Below are 19,907 nucleotides of genomic sequence, written 5' to 3'. Positions count from 1 at the left end.
TTTTAAAACGCTCTCCATCCACACTAGCGTTTTCAAACATTGAAGTTTCACATCGCTGTTTTCACTAGTCTGTCAAAAAAAAGTGAATTTCGAATATTCGTCGAATTTAAAATAAAATCCACATTCGAATGCAAAAACCGTGCATTTGAATTTTAGGTGTGCGTTAAGGAGGCTGCCTTATCAGTGGCGGACAAGATGCGATGACGATGTAAGTGTTGATGCATTATAATGCTTTTGTTAGCCTATCTAGTTGAAGCCACTAGATGCGGCGCTGCTGCGTTGTTAATTACAAATATTGCGGGAAAAGAGAATATCAATGCGGAGAAGATCTTGTTTACGTCAAAACTGAAACTAAGCCGTTCACACAGAACTCATATTTTGCGCCTTTTCTAGAGGGACATCTATCACTGTTGCAGTTGCGTCTCGCACAAAAGAGCCGTATGTTTAGAAAGCCATGTAAAATGAATGCAAGTTCAACTTTGAAAAAACATATCTCGAGACTTTATGGTGGGTTTTTCCCCCATCCCACTGCAACTCGTGTTTTTAAATGAAAAATGTACTCTGTGTGATTGGCTTTCGTCCCTTTGTATTAAACTATGCATACATACATGATGCTGTTTTGTTTATAGTTGTTTAAGCAACTTAATTATAATTGGTTTATAAACATTATTTTAAAAATTATGCACTTTTTTTTCACAGATAAGTCATGTTATCTTATGCTTTGAATTAGTGGTCGACTGATATTGTTTTTTTGACAGCCGATGTCGATATCTTGGAAAGCAGGGGGCCGATATAATTTTAATATTTATGTTTATATTAGCACACAGTGAAAATGACATGAATATGACAGTGGGCAAATGCATAAAGCACAGCATAATTTGAAATCACGAGTTTAAAGCATTCAATTCACACAGACCGACGGTCACACAGAGAACACGCGATCATGCTGGATAAAAATGCACACTTCACAAGATCTCACAGCTGGATTCGACTAAGTTTGCAAGGTTTGTGAAATTAAATGTTCATTAGTCATTCAAAGATTTGTTTAAATGATATAAATGCGTATTTGCTTAATGTTGATGGCAAACAAGAAAGTATTATAATGTTTGCATTTCTATTACTAATAATATAAAAGCAATCGTTATAATACTTTTTGTATACATTAATTCCTTTGTTTAACCGTTCTATCTGATTATTAGACAGACTTCTATCCGTATTAGACAGAACTGTTAACAACGACAGTAAACAAGAAGGAGAATGTGAGCACTGCCTCGAACGCTTTGGCCAAGCAGAAAAACTTATCGGCTGATATCTGAAAAATGCCAAATATCGACCGATATATCAGCCTTGGTGATATATCGGTCGACCACTACTTTGAATAAATGTGCATTAGTAATATTTAGCTTGATGCACCCTCTTGTGGCCTCAGGAGAGAAGCCAAAAGCTTTTCTTCACCCTAAATGAAATTATGCATTTTAAATTTGAATATAATTCGAATTTTGATCATATTTAAGTACAAAATTTTAATTAGTTTTTTTCAGCCATTTGACAGCCCTAGTTTTCACCTTACTGCACATGCGTAAAACCTCATAAAAGCTCACTGAGATGATACGGATGGAACAGACATAATAAAGTTCTCACAATATTCTTCTTCAACTGCCCTCATGTTTTGCTGCAGGACAGCACTTGTGAGTACATTTTCTGTAATCTTTGCAGGACTGTAATATGAAGAGTGTACAAAGCAACAGTGTGAAAGTGAATAGCACATTACAGGTATAAAAAGATAAATTTCGGTACAATATGCGTCACGACTAAACGTGCGTCATTGCGTTTACAGTCCACACTACAATGAAAAATGTTTTCACATGTATCCACTTTTTAAAAAAGCTTTGTTTTTAGTGACAACAATGCAGGCTTAGTGTGAACGGAAGGCCAAAATGGAGAGAAAAAGAGTCATTTTCAAACGAAAATGATTGTGGAGTGGACAAGGCCTCACCTGTAGCATCTTGCCTTAAACAGTATTATAAACTATTTTGCCTGACACATGACTTGAACATGTGTGCGTAATTTACAATTATGGGCTTCATCAGCTGTCTGTGTTTAAGGCCACGTGCAGCACAAGACTTGATGTTCCCTTGCATGATGCAGTGGTTTTTTCCCAAGGCATTATTAGGCATTATGGGTTGCTGGAGTCTGACTGGTTTCCTTCCTCTGTTTTTTTCGCTGATGATATTTGTCCTTGCCCAATACATGCTGACGAACATGTCTTCTTTCATTTCCTGTCAACATTTTTTTTTTTTTTTTGCATAGTCACATTTTTCCATTGAAAAGTGCTGATATGCCACGCTCAAAAACAAACCTGGTAGCTGAACACCTGATCTGCTGATGTTTCTCCCAGGATGCTTTTGAAACGGCAGCGAGAGCTGAGGGTGGCCTCTCATTGGATGGGAGCAATGCCGCTGACGCAAAAGAGTTGGAGGACGAAGTCGGGAGAAGCAAATACCACCACAGTGTCTGTGTACTCAAGCCCATCCGCTCCACCAGCAAGTACGTACTAAAGTTACTGATCAGTGTGCCTTTTATTTCAGTAAGCAAATCATGATGGGTAATACTGTGTCCATTTTCAGATGTCTACATGCTTTTGAAGGTCAGGCTCTCAAATGTCAATGGCTCAGTAGACCTGAGATGCCAATAGAAGAAACTGAAACAACTGGTGACAAGCCATTTGAAAAGAGAACGGTGTCAGCTGTTAAGTGGTTAATAACAGCCTTAAAGGAACAGTTCACTCAAAATGAGAATTTGCTGAAAATGTAGTTGGATTTAGCTTTTAGCTTTTATCACTTGCTCACCAGTGGATCCACTGCAGTGAATGAGTGCCATCAGAATGAGTCCAAACAGCTCCAATAATCCACAAGTAATCCACACCACTCCAGTCCATCAATTAACGTCTTAAGTGAAAAGCTGCGTGTTTGTAAGAAACAAATCTATACTTAAAGCTTTTTTAACTTCAAACCTTAGCTTCAAGCTAAAATAAAAGGAGTCCTCTATCCATAATGTTGCTTTCTCCAGTGAAAAATGTGTCTCGTCTGAATCCGAGGAGAAATATTCACAGATCAAGCACCGTTTACAAGCAAAAAACAGTCCAAACAGCTCTAAACAAATATGTGGGTAGATTTTGATGTGAGAGGACAACAGGAGATAGACTTTTTCACTGAAAGAAGTGCTATTATGGATTATGGATGGGTATTTTGGCCAGAAGCAACGGTTTAAAATAAAAATGTCTCAATATTTCATCCCAAGGGAGATGAAATACTGAGTTTAGACAAGGCCAATATAAGGGCAAACATAATGAGCAATTGTAAATTTAAATTAAATGTTGTTTGAACCATGTGCTCAAAATTATTAAAATAAATTACTTTCTCAAATATCGGTCAATGTAAATAAAAGCCTAAATTAAAATCTGTTCATCATATAAAGCAATTGAGTGTCTTCGGAAAATTTGGACTAAACCGCTGAATTCATTTCACATTAGTTTTACAATCTCTTCATTTAACTTTTGAATCGTCGATGTGTTAGTTGCATAGGCTGTCAGTGGAGGGACCGAAATCTCTCAGATTTCATTAAAAATCTTTTAATGTTAATATTTTAATGTATAATTTTCAAATCTTCATTTGTTGAAGACGAACGAAAGTCTTATGGGTTTGGAATGACATGAGGTGAGTAAATGGTGAATTCAGACACCAAAATAAAACAACACCGGAGACAAGAACATGCGGTATAAACTAAGTCTGGATACTGGTACCAATTTCAAGATTCGATTCGAATTCACAAGCTTGCAATTTTTACAATTATTGGATGGGAGGCATGCTATAAATAATGTTTTATAAAGTGCTGTTCATGAATCAACTGAAAACAGACTAAAATATTGATTCTTGGGATTTAAGAATCTATGATGAAGAGTTCATCAAAAATTAGTCGATTCAAATTGAGAAATCACTTTTGTCAACCCAGCCCTAGTACAAACATCTTTGTTGAATTTTAACAAAAGCCACATTTTGGTAAAATTACAACCCTATTAAAATGGGTGCAGTGGTTAAGCTCAAATGACACAGTTTTACGAGACATACACTCATCCCTGAGAAAGGCACATGGGACTCAGGCTGGGTGGCCCTAATAAAATAAACCAAATTGCACTGAATTAAAATACTGCAGCTTAGAGACTAATCCACGTCTCTTGTCTCTTCTCCTGTCCTGTTTTTCACTCGGTCACCACAGGTATCAGCATCCAGTCGACAACGCTGGCCTCTTCTCCTTTATGACATTTAACTGGTTGACCTCCCTGGTGGTGTTGGCCCATAAGAAGGGTCAGCTGTTTCTGGAGGATATATGGGCTGTATCGCAGTTTGAGAGTTGTGAGGTCAATCATCGCCGGTCAGTACTGATATATGACTTCTTATCACAGATCAAGCACTCATCCATCTAAAATATATGTAATTCAGGCCTGGCAGGTGCTACTTTCTCATACAGTACTTTGGTGATACCAAATGGTAACAATACCATAAATACTATACTGAATGATTGATGAACCATGGTAGTTTCATAGTACTTCAAAGAATACCATTGCACTGGCATGGCTCATGTCCAAATCAAGTGGTGTTACAGTGGTACTTATTGGACCTGGAGCCAGGCCTGATGTAATTGGTAGATGCATTGCATGTTAACAAAACATAATTTCCACAGGCTGGCCGGGCTTTGGGATGAAGAAGTCAGGTCACGAGGGGACGGGGCGTCTCTTCGTCGTGTGGTCTGGCTTTTTTGCCGCACACGTCTGCTGCTGTCCATCCTCTGCCTTATGGTTACTCAACTCGCAGGCTTCAGTGGCCCAGTAAGTAACACCATCTCAGCTCTGTTGTGTCTATCTGGTGTCTTTTCCTTCTATCTCTCTCTCTCTCTCTCGCTCTTGCTCTCTCTGTGTATTATGAGCTTAGACCCACCTATCAAATCCTGCCCCCCTCAAATGCTCAGGTGAGTGTTCAGATGGGGAATGAGAGGTGTTTTACATTGTCACTGGGCCTCAGAAGTGATCTGCTTTACCTCTGTGGTGTTTCCAGTGTGGCTCCCAAAACCAATTCATTTAACCATTAGTGCTATTTATAAAGTGCCTTAATGATGACTTGTGCCAACACCAAAAGAGTATTAGAGTTTGTCTGCTGCTTTTTGCCGAATAGTCTCACTCTATAGTCAAAAATAGGGGGAACTTTATTAATTTAGATGTTATTGAAGTATGTTATATCTGCGCCACTAACGGCACCAAATGGAATCGCAAGCCATTTGAGCTGCACAATTGTGTTGGATGTAACAACATTAACTCAAACATAGAGTGCATTAGGGTCAGGTAACTTTTTCAGAAGTGTTGGTTCCGGAAGTATTTTTTCCATAAAATTTTCCCATAGGGATTTAAAAAAAGTCTTTGTTAAAGCGTTATAAGCCACAAACCAAAAAAACAAGCTAAAAAAAAAAAAAAAAAATATATATATATATACAATCCCATGAAGCATGGCAAATGACATAATCGAATAAAAAATATAATATATTGAATAAATTTAACACAATTAATTTTATCTAAAGAAACAATATATGGTAAGTTATATACACACACAAATATATAAGTATTTTGACAGCATAGCGAGACCATTTCATTTGTTATTTGCAGTGCCTTATGGGAGTGGCCGTTCTCTGCAAGATCTTTTGTTGTGATTTGTTCACCGCCACACTCTGATTGGGGGGATTTTTGCATAGCTTTATGGGTAATGTAGTTTTTCCACCAGCAATCCCAATTGTTCTTTAAAGGTGAAATTGGGGGTGCACGATTATGACAAAAATCATAAGTGTCGATTATTCCCTTGAAATTTTAATTGCGATTATTAATTACGATTATCACAATTTACATTGAATGATGTTTATTCCATTGTTTGATGCAACGGCATGCCGTATTTTTATATGAAAATAAACAAGCTGAAAACACTCTAACTGAAAAACCTTTAGTGCTTTTCTATAGTATTAAGCCTCAAATATACATCGGATTGGTTTCTTCTTTAAATGATAAAAAAAGTAGAAATATGAATGGTATTATAATGTTATACTAAAACAAAAATAATTGAAAAACCCTTAAGATAACATGTAGAAAGAAAAAAACATATCTTAAGCGCACAGAATAACATAAGTGGACTTTGAACGATTAATTGCCGCTTTGAACAATTACGTAATTGTGGCATCCATAATTGTAATTGCGATTAGAAATTCAATTAATTGTGCAGCCCTAGGTGAAATAATGCAAACCGATGGTTTCAACAAAACATTTAACATCGATTAACAACCTTGTAGCTCACAGTAGGACTGTCTTTAAAGGTTTATGAATTATTGTTAAAAATCAATTCCCCTCTGGAGAAAATTAATGGAGTTTTTACCTCCGCAACCCGATTGCTCACTGTTGCCGTGAGTTTGGGGCAGGAATCGGTTCTGTTCGGTGCTGCCAGTTGTGTAGATATGACACACTTTATTTTAAAGCATGTCTGTTAGTTATGGCAAAATGTTGTTCATCATAAACATCCTGTAGTTTTAATAAAGCTAAAGATAAAGGACTCGAAACTTAGTCATCATTTTCAGTTCCAAGAGTTTCAGTTCCAAAAACAGAAACCAATTTATTACACCTGTCCAAAAAACTGCTGCTCTATGATTGTGCAAGTTTCTGTTTGTCTCTTGCTTTCCAGGTACCAGGTGTTTTATATCTGTGGTGTTATTATCGGGTAGATAAGGAAATTCTGTTCTTACGGTCCACTGTCAAATGCTAGATTTGGGGTACAACTTAAGTTTAGGGGCATTGCATGTAGCACAAGCGTAGCCTAAAGAGAAGTCTCCTTAGATCAGGAGGATAGGCTAACATTTTCTTCAAGGAGAGCTTCTGTCACTGTCCCACCCTGGGCGACACAGCAAGGCTCTGTCTCCTTCAGGCATTTGGAGAAAATCGGGCTTATCAAAAGATTCTGTTTAATCATCAACTGCCTTTCTCTCCCTGTTGTCTATATTTAGCAGCTCCCTGTAGAACATCTCCTTGAAGAGATACCTGTCCTTGCTCTGATGACTGAGGTCAGGGGTGGTTTGTAAAGGAAGGTGGGTGTCTGGGGGGGTTCAGATTGGAGTTAGGGGTCAGAGGTCGCTGGGTCCCCATGTGTGCGACATGTGACAGAGGCTATTCTTCAGACTCCACAGGGTGTCCGATTAAACCTGCGGGGAGAGCACACGGCAGGCAGAGCCGGTGAGGATTCCTGGGAGGTAAGGGCATGTTTCTTATGCAGGGCTGGATCAAGAGTTAATGCTGTCTCTTGTTTCTGTGTTTCTTATGCGGGGCTGGATCTAGAGTTAATGCTCTCTCTCTCTCTCTCTCTCTCTCTCTCTCTCTCTCTCTCTCTCTTGCCTTCTCTCTCTTTCTTTCTGTTTCCCTTCTCTTATTTGATCTCTGTAATTATTCACATCTCATGTGTATTGAAATGATCCAGCAAGAAATGTCTGAAAGGTTGGGTAACTGGTTGGCAAATGATTGTGCAATGTATGTCCGATGACGGATGTGGGCAAGATTATATGCTGATGGACAATCGATTCAGACTTCTCCAGATAAATACCAGCGAACGGAAAACGGACTTGCGGGGGTTTTATATTGCCGGGGTTTTGGACTGAAACGCTCTCAAGTTTTGACAGATTCATGAGCGCACAGGTCGTTTTCAGACCCGCACCTCTTGTCCTCAATATGTTGCTGGATTTTTGACCAATTTCATGGACACCTTTTTGGGCAACTGCGGTGTAAATGGGTCTAGATGTGCGTCATTCAGGGAGGGTGATCGCTGCCCCACTAACCTCGATTTAAAAATAAATGGGACAGCTTTTAAGTGATGACAACTCGCAAATGGACTCTCAAAGACCTTATTTTGTGCAACAATGTCTTTTGTTTTTCCTCTCACAACAAAGTATTGATTTGCCTGAGCCATGTTTTTCTACTTGCAACGTCTTTGTACATTTTTTTCCACAAACTGCTGATGTTTCAAGTTTCAAGGTTACATATTCAAGGTTTCCTTAATAAAATCTAGCAGCTGTGTTCAACCACATGGGTTTGCCCTTGTTCCCAGTTTATGTCTGCATATCCTTGACTGCGTATGTGCATGGTATTTGAGAACGGCGTGCGTGTGTGCGCGAATGTGTGTGCTTGGATGACTTTCTTGAATTGTCGGCTGTTAAAGTTTTCTGTGTTTTGTGCTTCCGCACACTCTTTTACTAATTTAATTGATATTAATTTTCAGGTGTTAAAACAAAAGTACGTCTCCATCCTGTACCCCAACCTGATGTGACTGTAGGTAAAAAGTCTTTGAATCCACAAACAAGGGGCATTATGTCCATGACTATATCACATTGCTTTGTCTCCCGCACAGATGGTACTGTCGGTACTGTTTCATTGTCTCTCTTGTTCTTTTCCGAAGGCTAGAGAAAAGGGCCGCATAAGGTAACGAACTGTTAGAACACAGGCTGACATTCTCTCTCAGTAGACGTTGCCGCTCCCTCACTGTCTCCAATGATTAGAAGCCGTGCATTTTATGATGAAGCCCCACACGTAGCACACAATGATCTGCATCCCTTTACCTTTCTCTGGCCAACGCTGTAATCAGATGTTTTATGATGAGGAAGGTTGTGAAGTGTAAATGTCGCAGTGCTGGTGCACAGCTGTGTTTGTATCCTCAGTCACGCCTGCTGTGTCCTGTCGCCCCCTTGCTCGTCCTCCCTCTCCGCAGGCGTTTGTGGTGAGGCGGTTGCTGGAGTATACGCAGATGAGCGAGCCCGACCTGCCCTACGGCCTGCTGCTGGTGCTGGGCCTCTTGGCCACCGAGCTGATTCGCTCCTGGTCCCTCGCCCTCACCTGGGCGCTCAACTACCGCACCGGCACCCGTCTGCGTGGAGCCATCCTGACCATGGCCTTCCACAAGATACTGCGACTCCGCAGCCTTCGGGAGAAGAGCATGGGAGAGGTACGGTGTTGAGATTGGGCGGGTGAGGCGTTTTGGATTAATGAATTGGACATTTAGGAAGGTTAGGAGCAGATATCCTAGGGTGTTGAATGGTGAAGAGATGAAGAGTGAAGGAAAATATCTAAAGAAGGTGATGTCCGCATATATTTAATGGTAGTCTACGGTATATCTCGGGCATCTTGCCGACGTACGTGTCGCTTTTCTCTTTAGCTGATCAATATGTGTTCGAGTGATGGGCAGCGCATGTTTGAAGCCGCTGCCGTGGGCAGCCTGTTGGCTGGAGGACCCCTGGTGGCCGTGCTGGGAATGGCATACAACTTATCCGTATTGGGGCCGACGTCTCTGCTGGGCTCTGCTGTATTCATCCTCTTCTACCCCACTATGGTGAGCTTTTTAATTGGACATTTAGGAAGGTTAGGAGCAGATATCCTAGGGTGTTGAATGGTGAAGAGATGAAGAGTGAAGGAAAATATCTAAAGAAGGTGATGTCCGCATATATTTAATGGTAGTCTACGGTATATCTCGGGCATCTTGCCGACGTACGTGTCGCTTTTCTCTTTAGCTGATCAATATGTGTTCGAGTGATGGGCAGCGCATGTTTGAAGCCGCTGCCGTGGGCAGCCTGTTGGCTGGAGGACCCCTGGTGGCCGTGCTGGGAATGGCATACAACTTATCCGTATTGGGGCCGACATCTCTGCTGGGCTCTGCTGTATTCATCCTCTTCTACCCCACTATGGTGAGCTTTTCGTTCAGGCTTTGTGTTGCTTTTCCAACGGGAGTTCCTGTTGTAATGGCAGAGTTTTTCCTGTAGATGTTTAGCTCCAGGCTGACGGCGTACTTCAGGAGGAAGGGAGTAGCCGTGACTGACCAGCGCGTTCAAAAGATGAATGAGATTCTGAACTACATCAAGTTCATTAAGATGTATGCCTGGGTTAAGGCCTTCTCTCAAGCTGTACGAAGTAAGTTGTTTTTTAGCATGCGTGTTTGGCTCGGTGTTATTTTTTTTTAGGATTACTGATAGACTAATGTAGTTTGATTTGTATGTTATCTATTTAGTCATTTTATTACTTTTTTACTATGTCTGTATAGGTTTTTTTATTAAGTTTTAGTTTTTAGTTATTTTAGTACTTCAGCTTAAACTAAATGGAAATGAAAAAAATAAAAAAATATATATATAAAATTGAAACAAGGAAAATATTTTTTAGTGTTTGATTTTATTTAAGTTAATGTTAATTTCAAGTAATGAAAGTAGTTTTTTTTTGTAGATTTAAATTTTAGTTAACGATAATAACCCTGGTTGTTGTTGTTTAGCATAGTGTTATTTTAGTATAATTGATATACTGTTGGGAGTTTATTTATAATTTTATAATTTATCGATTTTCATTAGTTCATTTTAGTAATTTTGTGTTAAGTTTGTAGTTTTTTTAAATATGCCTGTATAGCTTTTTATTTTTAGTTTGTTTTAGTAATTCAACTTAAACCAAATGAAAATAAGAAGTGTTGCTGAAATTTCAGCTAATTTTTATTTTATTTAAAATAAAGATATAGATATCTCTCCTTCTCTCTCTAAATACACACACAAATATATATTTAATTTATGTATGTATGTATGTGTGTGTGTGTGTGTGTGTGTGTGTGTATGTATGTATGTATGTATGTATGTATATATATATACATACATTTAATTTGTGTGAGTGTGTGTATGTATGTATACATACACATGTACTTGTTTTTGGCGTTTGGCTTAGTGTTATGTTAGAATCGTTGTTATACCTTTTGTTCTTTTGTTAATATTTTGAATTGATTTTAGCTTTATTTTTTGTTTTCATTTAAATGTTAAGTTTAGAAATTTTGTTGTATGATGCATTTGTAATTTTTATTTCATTTCTTTATTCTTTAAATATGTGTATATAGTATTTATAAAGTTTTAGTTTTGGATCAGTTTTAGTTGTTTTAATACTACAATTCAACTCAAACTAAATGAAAATGAGAAATGTTTGTTTGGAGAATAGCTAAAATAAAATTTTTATTTAAAGTAATGAAAATGTTTAAGGTTTTAGTTAATGATAGTAGCCTGCTTTGGCCTATTTCCATGCAAATGTTTTTGCTTATTGCATTCCATCTAACAGGAATTAGAGATGAGGAGCGTCAGATTCTGGAGCGAACCGGATATTTTCAGAGCATTACAGTCGGCGTGGCACCTATCGTCGTGTAAAATTTTAAAATTTGTGTGTGTGTGTACTTGTTTTTGGCGTTTGGCTTAGTGTTATGTTAGAATCGTTGTTATACCTTTTGTTCTTTTGTTAATATTTTGAATTGATTTTAGCTTTATTTTTCGTTTTCATTTAAATGTTAAGTTTAGAAATGTTGTTGTATGCATTTGTCATTTTTATTTAATTTCTTTATTCTTTATGTGTATATAGTATTTATAAAGTTTTAGTTTTGGATCAGTTTTAGTTGTTTTAATACTACAATTCAACTCAAACTAAATGAAAATGAGAAATGTTTGTTTGGAGAATAGCTAAAATAAAAATTTTATTTAAAGTAATGAAAATGTTTAAGGTTTTAGTTAATGATAGTAGCCTGCTTTGGCCTATTTCCATGCAAATGTTTTTGCTTATTGCATTCCATCTAACAGGAATTAGAGATGAGGAGCGTCAGATTCTGGAGCGAACCGGATATTTTCAGAGCATTACAGTCGGCGTGGCACCTATCGTCGTGGTGATTGCCAGTGTGGCCACATTCTCCACCCACATGTTGCTAGGTTATGACCTTACCGCCGCACAGGTAGGGTTACATTGCTTGTTTGGAGGTGTAGGCATTACCACAGTATTCATGTACTCATGCACTGACTCTACTTCATTTCTTTTTTTCCAGGCATTTACTGTCGTCACCGTTTTCAATTCCATGACCTTTGCCTTAAAGGTCACCCCATTTTCTGTCAAATCTCTATCAGAGGCATCTGTCGCCATTGATAGGTTTAAGGTGAGCTGTCTCCAGATAGTTACTTCTACCTTTGTCAAGTGTGTATTTTGCATGCTGTACTCCTAGGGACCCTGTTCCTGTAAATCCAGGTATTGAAGCTAGTGTTATCATTGAGGTGTGTTTGATATGGTCCAGATGGATGATCTTGGGGAATGAATGACTGAATAAGATGGGAATGGGGCTGTTCTTGGTGCCATATTGAAACGCTCCAGTTGCCATCCAGCTCACTTCTATCTTTCACTTAATCCTGCAGATTATATCTTCGTTTCTGACTTCAGTGGCAGATACAAAAAACACATGACTTGCATCATGCTTCAATGAACTTGCACATCAAAAGTGTTGGAGATGCCATCATAAAAGGGCAATTTTAGGAAGATGTTAGATTAAGAAAATGAGGAAATGGACCTGACAAGGAGTAAAACATACTAAAAGCAAGAGAAAAAGAGTTTTATTTGAGTTTAGAACTGAAGAAAAGTCTCTTCTTGAACATGGGTTCACATCTCGGGTTGCTCAGCTTCATACATCTGGACCAGACTCTCTTCCATCTTGTTTTGTTTTTTTTGTGCCAGCATCACATGTTACTGTAGAGTGCTGCATAAAAGATGACTTTTCGACTTTTCTCCTTTAATCCTTTTTTTAAAAAAAACAACAGTTTTTTTCCATTGGCTTTCAGATTGTTTCATAAAACTTCTGTTGGTCAGATTATTTTATGATTCTTAAATATTTTGTTCAGCATGATAACCTTTCACAGATGAATGCAACTTGAATTTTGAATCCTAAATACAATCGCCAGGAGTAAAAAGCTAAACATAGGCTTAAAACGAACTATGCCAGAGTTGCATTTCTTCAGTAGCGGCATCAATGACATTTCGTCTTTATTAAAAAACATTTTCCCTGAAAATGTAAGAATACTTTGCAAGAGTGTGATTACAAACACAATGAGGCTGTGAAAGCAACTAGTGAGTAGATGAGTTTTGCTTTTTGGACGTTTAATGTCCCAAACAACCTCTGTAGTCAAATGTATCCACTTTTTAGCAGCCGCCTTTTCAAGACAAGTAAAAGCTTTTCAAAAATCACAATTAAGTATAACTGATGTATGTTGTAGAATCACATGTAAAATAACTTGTTAAACACAGACCTTATTTCAGGCATTTAAAGGGGTCATATGATGTTGCTAAAAAGAACATTAATTTGTGTATTTGGTGTAATGAAATGTTTATGCGGTTTAAGGTTCAAAAAACGCATTATTTTCCACATACTATACATTATTGTTTCTCCTCTATGCCCCGTCTTTCTGAAACGCGTCGATTTTTACAAAGCTCATCGGTCTAAAAAGTGAGGTGTGCTGTGATTGGCCAGCTATCCAGTGCGTTGTGATTGGCCGAATACCTCAAGCGTGTGACGGAAATGTTACGCCTCTTACCATAATGTGATGCCGTGTCCGACGAATGAGACAAAAACATTAGAACCCATTATAAACGAGGCAATTGTTGCATCCAGTGGGGACATAATTACTGATTATAATGACTTGTATATGACTTAAATACTGTCTTTTTACGAGTTGCGTTGCATCGCGCCGCGTAAACATAAAACCATGTCTGCATTTGTGATCGGAGAAATGACAAACAACAAGTGCTGCTTTACACTGCTCAAAACTCGTGTTTGAATCATTAGTGGCAAATTCTTTAAATATGAAAACGTAGTCAGAAGTGCCAGACTGTCCTTGTAAAATTGGAATTGCCCCACTTTATAGAAACAGACACCGGCATTGTAGGCTACTCTCCCAGGAAACAGTCTTCATCCTCCATAAAATGCGCTGCACACATCTGAATATTTGGGTTGAACTGTTCTGGAACAGTGTTGTAAATACAACTTAACCACTGATTTCTAGTCGTGTCCTCTTTTGGAAGGCCAAACAAAGTAGTTTTGCTTTCACAACAAAACACACAGCGTCTCCACAACATGGTAGCGGTGGCAGCAACAATACTACAGCGAGAATCAAAATTACGTCTTCTTTCTATGCATGAACATTTGGGGAACATTGTGACGTAGACATGTGGGGACGTGTTAGAACGAGCCGTTTTAGGTAGGCATGGTTGACTCTTAACTTTTAGTTAAGAGACTTTTTAGTCTTTGCAACTTTACATATCATCTTTATGCACCAAGAGCTTGTAACACTCCAAAGAGAAAGGAAAAATTGAAATCGCATCAAGCAAAAACCCATTGACAATTGAACCAGAAGTGCTAAAATGCTCATTCATCTCTAGGATTTGGCCTACAAAAATACATAATTTCTGCAGCACTCTTGGAAGTCATGTATAAAATGAACATGCAGACATCCTAAGACAAATTAAATTATTTAATAGCTAGGAAAAAGACAAACAGCCTCTGTGTACTCCTGTTAAATTTAGCACCTGCAAATTAAATGATTGTTTTGTGAGACGAGTTCCTTTTAATCTGTTTCTTCATTGTCCTCCAGAGTTTGTTAGTGATGGCCGAGGTCAAGATGATCCGTGAACTGCCGAGGAATCCTTCCGTTGCGATAGAGATGACCAGTGCCAGTTTGGCTTGGGAGACAGGCGGTCACAGCGCCCAGCCTTCGCCCCGAAGTACACCCTATGTAGGCCTCGGCATGAGAGGCTGTCGCAAGAAGCGCCGGCAGTGTGACGACCCAAAACATCACGGGATGCTGGAAGAGGAAACGCATGGCCAGCTGTTGAATGATGTGTCTGTAGACGTGGCATCCAGTCCTGAAGATCAAACCCTTCAAGTGCCGACCATCAGCCAACGGCTGCAGAGAACTCTTCACTGCATCGATCTCACTATACAAAAGGTCTTCGCCTTTCTCAATGCAAATTTGGTAATGGTAGAGATAACAAAGAATAATCATGCTGTGTTTGAATCTTCAGGGGAAGCTGGTCGGTGTCTGTGGCAGCGTGGGAAGTGGCAAAACATCTCTCATCTCTGCCATTCTTGGCCAGGTGAGCGATTGTCTGATTTGAAGCATAAAACAGAGCACCTGTCCTTTGTCTATGTTGAAGGCTACATCAATTAGATGTGTTCAGAAATCCACTTATCTGTTTTAACGCCTGTTCTGTGTGTATCCCAGATGACTCTTTTAGAAGGGACTGTTGCTGTAAATGGAGATTTCGCATATGTGGCACAACAGGCCTGGATTCTCAATGCATCCTTCCGTGACAATATCCTGTTTGGCAAGGAAATGGAGGAAGAGAGGTGAGCGCCAAATAAAATGAAAGTGTAGAGGCCCATATACAAAATTCAACTAAAAAAGCAACTCTTCAGAACACATCCACCTATTACATAATCATCCCAGACCAACAGGAGTTTGAAGGCATTTACAAGCTGGAGCAAATTTTTCTGGAAAGTTTGTTTTGACAAGCTGTTTCCGAAACAAACTTCATCTGACATCGTTTTGGCCTGATTTTGTTCAAATTATGAGCAAGGGGGCAGTCGTGGCCTAATAGATAGAGAGTGAGATTTGTAACCCAAAGGTTGCGGGTTCAAGTCTCGGGTCCGGCAGGGATTGTAGGTGGGGGGAGTGACTAACCAGCGCTCACTTCCACCTTCAATACCATGACTGAAGTGAGCATGACTTGAGCAAGGCACCAAACCCCCAACTGCTCCCCGGGCGCCGCAGCAATATGGCTGCCCACTGCTTCAGGTGTGTGTGTTCACTACTGTGTGTATGCACTTGGATGGGTTAAAAGCAGAGCACAAATTCCAAGTATGGGTCACCATACTTGGCCACACTTCACTTTACTTCATTACTCATGACGAGTATCTAGGGGCCTTAATACTGGACACCTCAGTACTTTTGTGCTTTGCCAAATGGCTGCACTGCATCAGTGTAATGAGTAATGTGTTTGAGTATGTGTGAAGGAGATTAAAGGGCTGAGCAAGTGAAACATGGCTGCAGGTGGATTGGTGAATGTGACTCGGCACAAAGATAAAATGAGCACACATGACCTTGAACGCTTGTGCTTTGTCATTGAATAGCCTCCAACTCTTGATATATTTATAACTGTAATGACACCTTGATATTTTACCATTACGTGTAAGCATTTTTGGGTTTTAATGCAGGACATTTTATTCTCCTGTATTTGTATGTCTCCTGCAGGTATCAGGCCATTCTGAGTGCTTGCTGCTTGAGACTAGACTTGGCCATCCTCCCTAATGCTGACCTGACTGAGGTAACACATTCTGTACAAAAATCAGCATATAGCCCGGTTATGCATTGCACGATTTACACACACTGAATACGACATTCTGTTCTCGTATTCTTAGGTTCATGACAGCAGCCCAAAACAGTGAATCTAATCACTAGTATGTCATATGAACACTATAGCATAAATTAAGGAAAGAACTACAGCAGCAAAGGAAAGAAAGAGTGCAATCTATATTATCGTTTTCTCTATATGAAGTATAGAGTTTATTCAGACCACAAAAATACAGTCTCACAAGTGAAGTGATGTACATTAACAATTTGGGACAAATATTAGGTAATATAATGGAAAAAATATTATGTTATGAAAAACTTTCACACTGTAGGCGATTGAACTTAGCTTTATTCTATGACAGAAATCCTTTAGGATTGCAGAAATTAGGTTTAGATGGCAAAATCGTGGGCAGAATTGTACAGTGTGCACTGGGCTGCAGACCTGAGCTACTAATACAATAATAATTCTTTGATCAAACAATAAATTCCCCTTAAAAGGAAGGTATGTTTCTACTACATGGTGTGATTCCCTCTGTCAGATTGGAGAACGTGGTGCCAACCTGAGTGGCGGGCAGCGTCAGCGGATAAGCCTGGCTCGAGCTTTATACAGCAACGGGGATATTTACATTCTCGATGACCCTTTAAGTGCTCTGGATGCCCATGTCGGAAATCACATCTTCAACAACGCCATTAGAAAACATCTGCGTGGCAAGACGGTCATCTTTGTCACTCACCAGCTACAGGTATTATAATGTCATGGCCGGTCATGTGAAAAGTACTGTATATGTATTTTTAATTCAGCTTCCAAAACCCTGTCCTATTTCTGTTATTAGTATCTGGTGGACTGTGATGACGTGATCGTCATGCGTGATGGCAGCATCACAGAGCAGGGCAGCCATGAGGACCTGATGAATGTGAATGGAGACTACGCCGCCATGTTTAACAACCTTCAGCTGGGAGAAACGCCCATCATTGAGGTCAGACAACCCTCCAAAAAAGTTTTTTTTTCTCAGCCCCATGTTAGGATGAACCTCAAACATCAATGCGTTTGGTCTAGAACCAATGGGGTTTGACTATTGTTGACATATGAGGTTCAAGGAATAAAGACTTTTAAAAAATTGTTAACCTGTTCATCCAAACCAATTGTGTTGCTTCAGAAGACTTGGATTAAACAGTTTGGATTAATTAATTTCACATTTTTGGAGCATTACATTTTATAATATGGACAAAACATTCTTCAGAATATCTTCTTTTGTGGTCTGCAAGATAAAGAAAGGTTTCGAGTAACACAAGGGTTTGTAAATGGGTGAATTATCCCTTAAGTTCATGTGTTTTGTTTCTAAACGCATGAAATCGGGAAGATGGTGAAACAGTTCGGAGACAGTTCAACCAAAAACTATCATCATCATTTTCCTCATGTTGTTCCAAACCCGCATGACTTTATTGCTTCCGCGAAATACAAAAGGAGAAGTTTTGAATGTCTACACAGCTCTTTTTTTAACAGCGCCATCGGTTCTTGCACGTCATTGCGTGTTTCTTGCATATTGAAGCTATGGTTTCAAATCTGTCGTTTTGCCATCTCAGGTTCCGAATAAGAACTCTGGAAGTTCCCTAAAGAAACCCTTAGAGAACAAAAAGGCAGGATCTGTCAAAAAAGAAAAATTGGCCAAGCAGGGTGATGGTAAGTACGAGTATGCTAAACCGTAAATTACCCTGTGCTCTACTTGACTCCCATTTAGTCATTCTTTACCTACTGATTTACCTCACTGCTGTCTGTTTTCTTTCAGGTCAGCTGATGCAGGTGGAGGAGAGGGGGAAAGGCTCAGTGCCCTGGGCGGTGTACAAAGTGTACATCCAGGCTTTAGGAGGGTGGCTCGTCTTCCTCTTCATCCTCGCCCTCTTTGTTCTCAATGTGGGCAGCACAGCCTTCAGCAACTGGTGGCTCAGCTACTGGATCAATCAGGGCAGCGGGGTAAGAGACCATGGGCAGTTCGGAGCAAAGGAAAGGCAGAAAGGCTTCAATTCCATGAGACCAGAGTAGAAGTGTTTAAATATTTCATGTGCTTCTGACCTTTACCTGTGTTTTTCTTGTTCTTTTCTTTCTAGAGCTGTTACTGTTAGTGTGTCTTCACACATTGGAAATTACAAATCACAAATTATATTATTTTTGGCCACAAAATTCATGCACTTAAGTATCAATATTTAAAAAATGTATAAGAAATTCTTTATTTTGGTCTTTTTTTAAATTAACAAATAAATATTAACTAGATTTTTTTTAATTTGATTTATTGATATTTATTTAAAGTCCCCATGAAATAAAAATGTATAGTTATTTTTTATGTAATTTTGCAGTATTTATAATAAATGATTTATCTGTGCACATTATTTTTTTAAAATAATTCCCTTAGTCTTTAACCAAAAAAAATGTACGTTTCAACGACAATTCTCAATATAATATTTGATTTGTTCAGTACGACATCCATGGCTAACTGTATTGTTGCATCCCTAATATATATATATATATATATTCTCTTCTGCATATATTATATATATATGCAGAAGAGGTTTGGTCGACCAAAATTTTATTAGTCGCTTAGTAGCAGAAAAAATAAAATAAATAAAAATCCACATTGGCCAAGACACGCAGATCGTTTACAGCTGGTCTATGTGGTAGTCCATCGGGCAGGACATCCAAACGCTCGTCTATATCATTCATTGACCTCATATATGGCTTATCATCTGAAATATGTTAGCAGCAACTTTACATGGCCGCTCAATCTAATGTTAACCTAGAGAAATGTGCACTGTTCAGGAGTGTGGAAGCTGAACAGTAGCTATCGCTCACTGCAGGACAGATGGAGGCGCCGGTGCGCTCACTTGCACTTAAAATACTCCTTCATTTTTGCTCATACAGATAAGAGTAATACATCTTTCAAATCTGTAAAGACTACGTTTATTTGTGTGCACTCACAATAACAACAAACATGGCGCTTTTGTAAAATAATGCAAGCAAACAGGATGCGCTTTCTGCCGTCTCAGTCTCTGGGAACTTGAGCGTGAAACTCCCCGTATACTTGCCTTACAGGCACGGAAAAATCTATCTATAGAGTAGGGCTGCACGATATATTGTTTCAGCATTGATATCGCGATGTGCGCATCAGCGATAGTCACATCGCAGGATGTGTGATGTTTAGTATACTGATTGTTATATTTATACTGATCGTTTTCTTTGCTCACACACAGACACCGCGTCTACACCGGACGCGGCAAAACATGGCGCTTTTGTAAAATAATGCAAGCAAACAGGATGCGCTTTCTGCCGTCTCAGTCTCTGGGAACTTGAGCGTGAAACTCCCCGTATACTTGCCTTACAGGCACGGAAAAATTCACTTTGTTGAAACTTCCACGTCGTCGTGGAGTGCTTCGCAACGGCAGACGCCATGAAAGCGCAAGCTCTTGAGCGCTCTGGAAAGAAGAGCTGTGTCCAAAACTGCTCCCTATCCACTATATAGTGCACTATATCGGGTGTCAGCCATTTTGTAGTACTGTCCGAATTCTGAGTGAACGACTTCATTCCCTACATTCGTTCACTACTTTTTACCCACAATGCATTC

The 19,907-nt window shown here is 39.2% G+C and overlaps 1 protein-coding gene across 1 annotated transcript in view; it reads left to right on the top strand.

Moving 5' to 3' along the window:
- abcc5 (ATP-binding cassette, sub-family C (CFTR/MRP), member 5) overlaps positions 1–19,907 on the top strand; it is a 42,887-nt gene that overhangs the window by 11,910 nt on the left and 11,070 nt on the right. The window contains exons 3-19 of the mRNA XM_016262453.1: positions 2,399–2,547; positions 4,276–4,431; positions 4,741–4,885; positions 8,838–9,071; positions 9,282–9,455; positions 9,883–10,030; positions 11,201–11,277; positions 11,634–11,858; positions 11,949–12,056; positions 14,536–14,889; positions 14,966–15,037; positions 15,166–15,290; positions 16,195–16,267; positions 16,833–17,036; positions 17,127–17,270; positions 17,878–17,974; positions 18,081–18,265. Of these exons, the coding sequence (XP_016117939.1) occupies positions 2,399–2,547; positions 4,276–4,431; positions 4,741–4,885; positions 8,838–9,071; positions 9,282–9,455; positions 9,883–10,030; positions 11,201–11,277; positions 11,634–11,858; positions 11,949–12,056; positions 14,536–14,889; positions 14,966–15,037; positions 15,166–15,290; positions 16,195–16,267; positions 16,833–17,036; positions 17,127–17,270; positions 17,878–17,974; positions 18,081–18,265 (2,670 nt within the window). The remainder of the gene's footprint in view (positions 1–2,398; positions 2,548–4,275; positions 4,432–4,740; positions 4,886–8,837; positions 9,072–9,281; positions 9,456–9,882; positions 10,031–11,200; positions 11,278–11,633; positions 11,859–11,948; positions 12,057–14,535; positions 14,890–14,965; positions 15,038–15,165; positions 15,291–16,194; positions 16,268–16,832; positions 17,037–17,126; positions 17,271–17,877; positions 17,975–18,080; positions 18,266–19,907) is intronic.

The sequence above is a fragment of the Sinocyclocheilus grahami genome, unplaced genomic scaffold (genome assembly GCF_001515645.1).
Source record: "Sinocyclocheilus grahami isolate Dianchi unplaced genomic scaffold, SAMN03320097.WGS_v1.1 scaffold31.1, whole genome shotgun sequence".
NCBI classification, from domain to species: Eukaryota; Metazoa; Chordata; class Actinopteri; order Cypriniformes; family Cyprinidae; genus Sinocyclocheilus; species Sinocyclocheilus grahami.
Note: the sequence above shows the minus strand (reverse complement) of the source record. Positions and strands in the feature narration are given on the sequence as shown.